This window comes from Sinocyclocheilus rhinocerous, unplaced genomic scaffold (genome assembly GCF_001515625.1).
Source record: "Sinocyclocheilus rhinocerous isolate Xijiao unplaced genomic scaffold, SAMN03320098_v1.1 scaffold1756, whole genome shotgun sequence".
NCBI classification, from domain to species: Eukaryota; Metazoa; Chordata; class Actinopteri; order Cypriniformes; family Cyprinidae; genus Sinocyclocheilus; species Sinocyclocheilus rhinocerous.
In genome coordinates, this window is record NW_015628696.1 from 80472 (window position 1) to 87999 (window position 7528).

Consider the following 7528-nt stretch of genomic DNA (forward strand, 5'->3'; position numbering starts at 1 on the left):
TGTGTGTGTGTGTGTGTGTGTGTGTACATTGGTGCAGTTATATCAGTTCCTCTGTGTGTTTGACATGTTGAGATAGTTAGAAACATTAACCCTGGTTAATACCTCATCACCTGACCTGTGACCTCTGACCTCTGCCCCTGCCGTTTATATCATTAATTGGTAAGTTGCAGTAGGCGACTGTTTTCTGAAGGGAGCAGCTCTTTTCTTCTGTGTTTGTATTGGGTCAAATATTTTTAGCAGACTGAGATATTTACCAGCTTAAAATTCATCTTTGGCCTGCTTCATCTCTGGAGGAATATGGTGCAGATCTTCAGCTTTCAGCTGGTCTTCGGCGGTTTGAGATCAGACGGTTTTTCAGGTCTCAGGCTTACTATTTTAAATGAACTATAATTCATGAGCACTATAATAATGCGCCAGCCCTAACTCAGTGTACTGTAGAACTGCAGATACTGTAGTTCTGTTTAAGGTCAGGCAAGTTTAGTTTGCTGTAATTCAGAATTATGAAGACATTTTGTAATTATTTATTTTTCCCTGAGGTCCACTTATTATTAAAATGTGTTACTGTGCCTTAAAGGCTTTATGTAAATGATTTATGTTATAATTACCTAAACTGTGTAGCTGCTGAATAGATTTATTAAATAGTGTTGACTGGACATCCTTATATTAATGAGATTATTATTATTCTTAAAATGCATTCAAAATTCTGAGTAATTTGTAATAAATAATTATTCTCAGTATTTTGAAGTGCCCATGATAACAATACCGTACACATTCATTATCGTGATATATCGCATTACTGATTACCGCACATGTCTACTTTTGAGTTGAGAAAGGTGTTTTATCAATCGAGATCGAGATCAGAAAACTTTGATTCTTCACGATTAGACCCTATAATGAATACCTCAATCACGAGATGTCAATATCATTAATATTACAAATGTCAGTAATATTAGTAATGTCATTAATTTTAGTTACTTTACTCTTAGTAATATAATTTGTACTGTTTATTCATAGTAGTCATTTGTAATATTAATAATGTCATTCTTATTACTAATTAATAATAGTATTAATCATGTTAGTGATATTACTAACTTCACTAGTGTTAATAATATGAGTAATATCAGTGATTTATAACATTAGTAAAGTCAATCATATTAGTAATTTATAGTTGTAGTAAGTTAACTTTAGTTAAGTATCTTTTAGTATTTAGCAAGTAATTTTAGTCCGTTGTAATGTCTGTAGTATTAAATATTTCAGTAGTATTAGTAATGTCATTAATATGAGTAACATAATATTAATAATGTCAGTCATAATGTCTGTAATATTATTAATTTCAGTAGTATTAGTAATCTCAGTAATATTAGTAACTTATAATATTAGTAATGTCAATCAAAATGTCTGTAATATTTGTAATTTTACAAGCACTATTAATGTCTGAAATCTATGTAATTTGTAATATTAGTAATGTCAGTAATATAAGTAATTTAATTAATATGAATAACGTCTGTAATGTTAGTAATGTGTTTTTTGTGGAGGGTCTGACAGCTGTTTCTGTATGAAGGTCATGATGATTTTCACTCATGAGGCTTTTATGAACTCATATAAACATCATAAACTGCAGAATAATGAGCAGCTGCTGATGGTGTTTTCAGGTGTGAGAGCGACCCTGAAATTATGCTGTGTGTGTGTGTGTGTGTGTGTGTGTGTGTGTCTGTGTGTGTGTGTGTGTGTGTTTATGAGTCTGCTCTTGTCGGGCTGGAGAAGCATGTATTTCTGTATGAGATTTTCTTGTCAGTCCTGCTGCAACTACAATTCCAATTTCATGCGTGTTAGAGAGAAAGACAGAGACACTCTGAGGAGAGAGAGAGAGTGTTTTTAAAAAGGCAACAGTGATTGTTTAAGGAGAAAGCAGAGAGAGACGGAGCGAGAGAATGGAGTGCAGAAGCACTGCTGTGAGAAACAGAGTCAATCTGCCACCTAGTGAACATCATTTATCAGACACTGACAACACGTCTGTCCATTTACAAACCTACAGACAGACAGAGAGCGCGTCATCTCATCTCACACTGACCTCACACTAATCTCATCCACTGCTCTGTGCAAATTGCAGTCAGCAATAATTATGTGGGCGTTTTTAAGTCTGATTTGCATAATTCCTTTATTGAACTCCTCCCTCAGTGTCATCATGTGGTTGAGCATGTTGGGGGGAGGAGCCTGGGGCGGGACTTGTGTCAGAAAAGCTGGGGTCTGGGATTAGAGAGGACTTCATTAGAGATCAGAATGACATCAGAATCACAGATGAATGGGATGAACGCTGTGGTGTAGATTTGTGTATGGAGGAGGCGGAGTTTCAGTTATAAGGGGTGGGGACTGTGTCAGAAGGGGCGGGGTCTGTGAGTGAGTGCTGACAGACACAGATGAATGCGTATGAGCGCTGCTGGAGGCAGATGTGCTGCAGATGAATCTCTGTCTCTTGCCGCTGATTTATTGCAGGTTTGTGTTGCTGAAGCTGCAGCTCTGAGTTCGTGTTAGTCTGGATCTCAGAGTAAATCAAGAAAATGACAAAGTGCTTCATTAAATGGCGCATGGGTTTGATGAATATGTGGGATTGTGTGTGCATTGATAGACGTGTGCGGGAATAATGGACGAGTGTGTCTGCGGCTCATAACAGATGATGTGTGTGTGATATTTCCACACGCGTTTGGCTTTATTTATGCTCTGCAGCGTCCGCATTAAACACCGCAGGGTGTGTGTGTGTTGTGAGGTCAAGCGGATGTTTATGAGCGACACTCTGATGTGTGTGTATCTGTATTAGCATGAACACAAATCTCCCAGCATCCCTCAGTGTTTCCCGCTCATGTCGTTCTGCTCTGTTTTTCTCTCTCAGTTCCTCCAGTCATCTATAAAGTTTCGGACGACATCACTGTGAACGAGGGCAGTAACGTGACGTTGACGTGTTTGGCCAGTGGGAGGCCAGATCCCTCCATCACCTGGAGACTGCTCAACCCGTCAGGTGAGAGACAGCCAATCAGCTGCTGGAAACTCTCCTATTACACCATGTGTGCTGCAGATCATGCGTGTTGTTGCAACCACATCACATAAACCACAACACCCTAGCAACCCCCCAAGACTGCTTAGTGACCACATAGCATCACCCAGAACACCCTAGCAACCACATCACATCACCCGCAACACCCTAGCAACCACCCAGAACTGCCTAGTGACCACATAGCATCACTCAGAACACCCTAGCAACCACATTACATCACCCACAACACCCTAACAACCATCCAGAACTACCTAGCAACCACAGAACATCATCCAAAACTGCCTAGTGACCACATAGCATCACTCAGAACACCCTAGCAACCCAATTAAACATCACCCACAGCATCCTAGCAACCACAGCACATCATCCAAAACTACCTAGCAACTACATAGCATCACTCAGAACACCCTAGCAACCACATCACCCACATAACCCTAGCAACCACAGAACATCATCCAAAACTACCTAGCAACCACATAGCATCACTCAGAACACCCTAGCAACCCAATTAAACATCACCCACAGCACCCTAGCAACCACAGCACAGTATCCAAAACTACCTAGCAACTACATAACTTCACCCAGAACACCCTAGCAACCACATCACCCACAACACCCTAGCAACCACATCGTATCATCCAAAACTACCTAGCAACCACATAGCATCACTCAGAACACCCTAGCAACCCAATTAAACATCACCCACAGCACCCTAGCAACCACAGCACATCATCCAAAACTACCTAGCAACTACATAGCATCACTCAGAACACCATAGCAACCACATCACATCACCCACAACACCCTAGCAACCACCCAGAACTACCTAGCAGCCACAGAACATCATCCAAAACTGCCTAGAAACCACATAGCATCACCCAGAACACCCTAGCAACCATATCACATCACCCACAACACCCTACCAACCACATCATATCATCCAAAACTACCTAGCAACTACATAACATCACCCAGAACACCCTAGCAACCACATCACCCACAACACCCTAGCAACCACATCGTATCATCCAAAACTACCTAGCAACCACATAACATCACTCAGAACACCCTAGCAACCCAATTAAACATCATCTACAGCACCCTAGCAACCACAGCACATCATCCAAAACTGCCTAGCAACCACATAGCATCACTCAGAACACCCTAGCAACCACATTGCATCACCCATGACACTCTAGCAACCACAACACATCATCCAAAACTGCCTAGCAACCACCTAGACCTACCTAGTGACCACAAAGCATCAGGCTCCTGTCCTGCTGTCCTGATTGTGAGGGTTCTGTCAGTCTGAAGTGATCGTGGGTTCAGTGTCCGCATGTCCTTCAGACTCACAGAAGAACCTTCAAACGCTCTGACCTGGATTCTGTCAGCATGTTCTCTTTCTGTCAGACAGGAAGTCAAAAGAGTTTCAGCGAGAGAAGTGTGTGTGTGTGTGTGTTGATCAGTGGTTTCATGTTCACAGTGTATCTGTTGTCCTGAAGATGTTTCTCATTGACTGCTGCAGACGTGCTGGGAGCTGCATTTACTGAAAAGAGCTGAATGCTGTTTAAAGTATTGACCATCCGTGTGTGTGTGTGTGTGTGTGTGTGTGGATTGATGCTGTAATGGTTGGAGATCCTCTTTTCCACAGAAGGTCACTAAAGGTTGGAGACGGAGGCCTGGAACATTACTGTTAATGTTCTTAACACAACAGCTGGAACATTAATCAAGTGTTATCAGTGTTTGCTGTAACATTAAACTGGCTCTAAACCAGCACTGAGCGGTTCAGTCAGAGACGTCATGCATCACACGACTGTGATTGAGTCGTTTCAGTTGTGTTTCTCAAATATTGAAAATGTCTTTGAAAACACGTCTAGCTCACATTTATTCTCTCGGTTAGTCAGAGGCTTCAGATTCATGTTCAGAGGAAAGATGTCAGCAGAAGTTTATCCACCTCAGCAGCACGATCTACCGCTCAAATCACACACGTTTACACTGAAGAATTCATGTTAGTGATCAACACACACAAACTGCTCAAGTCTGCTGTTCACTGACACACACACACAGCACATGTGTGTTACTGTACGTGTGATTATGATGTTTTTACACATGGGTAGTTTCATCAAACGTCAGAATCTCATTATCTCATGAATGTTCATCCTGTTCATTACCTGATCATTAGCTGCTCATTAACACTGCGTAAGAAAGAATGAGTATTAATAAATGCATTAAAGCAATCAGATCACAGGTGTGTGTGTGTGTGTGTGTGTGTGTGTGTGTGTGTGAGGAATAAACTACAACACAAGTGTGTTGACATGAATAAATGAGCATGAGAATCAGGTGTGTGTGTGTGTGTGTGTGTGTGTGTGTGTGTGTGTGGAATAAACTACAACACAAGTGTGTTGACATGAATAAATGAGCATGAGAATCAGGTGTGTGTGTGTGTGTGTGTGTGTGCCCACAACACCCTACCAACCACATCATATCATCCAAAACTACCTAGCAACTACATAACATCACCCAGAACACCCTAGCAACCACATCACCCACAACACCCTAGCAACCACATCGTATCATCCAAAACTACCTAGCAACCACATAACATCACTCAGAACACCCTAGCAACCCAATTAAACATCATCTACAGCACCCTAGCAACCACAGCACATCATCCAAAACTGCCTAGCAACCACATAGCATCACTCAGAACACCCTAGCAACCACATTGCATCACCCATGACACTCTAGCAACCACAACACATCATCCAAAACTGCCTAGCAACCACCTAGACCTACCTAGTGACCACAAAGCATCAGGCTCCTGTCCTGCTGTCCTGATTGTGAGGGTTCTGTCAGTCTGAAGTGATCGTGGGTTCAGTGTCCGCATGTCCTTCAGACTCACAGAAGAACCTTTGTGTGAACATTATGTGTATTTATTGTGTGTCTGTGATCTTTCGGTTTTGCTGAACTTTGCCAATTTCATGGTTTTACATAAATTAGTATTCACTAAATAAATGCATTGTGCCTCACTGTGGTAAATTATGCTTATGAATAAAACATGAATATGCAAATGAGTCCCCCCTCCACTTACTTGTGTTCTGAAACGCTTTTCAACTTCCTGATGAAAAGCTGACCAGATCAGAGTGTATGTGTGTGTGTGTGTGTGTGTGTGAGAGAGATAGAGAGAGATAATGTTTTAATTAATGGTGAACATGATCTGATCACTAAAGCTCCTGTCGGTCTGATGTTCTGAATCTGTTGCTCATGTTCTGTATCATCAGCTGTTTGTTTTATTAAGTGTGATTCTGTTCGATCAGCTCTGGTTTGTTGATGTTGCTGGAATATTATGATATTTTATTATATATGATGTTAGTGCTGAGGTTAGTGATGTGACGCATGTGTCTGAGGAGCCTCACATGCGCCCTCTGCTGGACACTGATGAGTGTGTGTGTGTGTGTTTCTCAGCTGAGGCTCTGGACGTGGGCGAGTATCTGGAGATCTCTGGGATCGTTCGCTCTCAGGCCGGACGTTACGAGTGTAAAGCGAGCAATGACGTCTCCACTCCTGATGTCAAATACGTCAACGTGGTGGTGAACTGTGAGTAGATGTTTGAGATCAGACTGTGTGTATCTCATCCTGTGTGTGTGAGATCAGACTGATGTGAGATCAATACAATACAATACAAGTTTATTTGTATAGCACATTTAAAAACAACTGGTGTTGACCAAAGTGCTTTACAAGGCTAAAAGAGACAGGCAATAAAGACACAAAGCATTTAAGCACTAGAGAAACAATAAAAGTAAGAGAAAAAATAAATAAAAGCCTAAAATAAGATAAAATAGAGGAGAAAAGCTAGAATCAAAACATATTAATGCCGATATGAATCAAGGTATATTGAAAGCCACGGAGAAAAGGTAAGTTTTCAAGGCGGATTTAAAAGTTGACAAGGTTTGGGCGGATCTGATGTAGGCTGGAAGGCTAATCATTTGAACCAAACAAGATCATTTCAGTCTTACTCTCATTAAGACTTAAGAAATTACTAGCAAGCCAGAGTTTCAGTTCGTCTAAGCAGTCTAATATAGGCTTAAAGGCAAGCTTATCGTCATGCTTTATAGTAGGGGTGGGAATCGCAGGGTACCTCACGATACGAATCACAATACATGGCTCACTATACGATAATATCGCGATAATCGATATATTGCTAGACAATCCTATAACGATGCATCACAATATCTGTCTAACTATGAAAACAAAATGCCTGTGAAAAGGTTAAGTGCAAGTTTTCTCTCTTTATTCAAGTCCAAACTGTTAGAAAACAGCACAAAAGTTCTGTAAATCAAATTTAACATGTTAAGTAAATTAATCATTTTATTCTTGGACTTATTAAAAGCTTACGCTTTTCTGTGTGTGTAAACCAACACATTTAACTGCTTATCAACTTCATATATAGCCTATATATAAACCTGGTACATTTAAAAA

The 7528-nt window shown here is 40.8% G+C and overlaps 1 protein-coding gene across 1 annotated transcript in view; it reads left to right on the plus strand.

Annotated features, from left to right (window-relative positions):
• The window catches only part of lsamp (limbic system associated membrane protein), a gene marked incomplete at its 5' end in the record, with an annotated part of 97410 nt that overhangs the window by 80467 nt on the left and 9415 nt on the right, over positions 1-7528 (plus strand). The window contains 2 exons of the mRNA XM_016550021.1: positions 2888-3013; positions 6515-6646. Of these exons, the coding sequence (XP_016405507.1) occupies positions 2888-3013; positions 6515-6646 (258 nt within the window). The remainder of the gene's footprint in view (positions 1-2887; positions 3014-6514; positions 6647-7528) is intronic.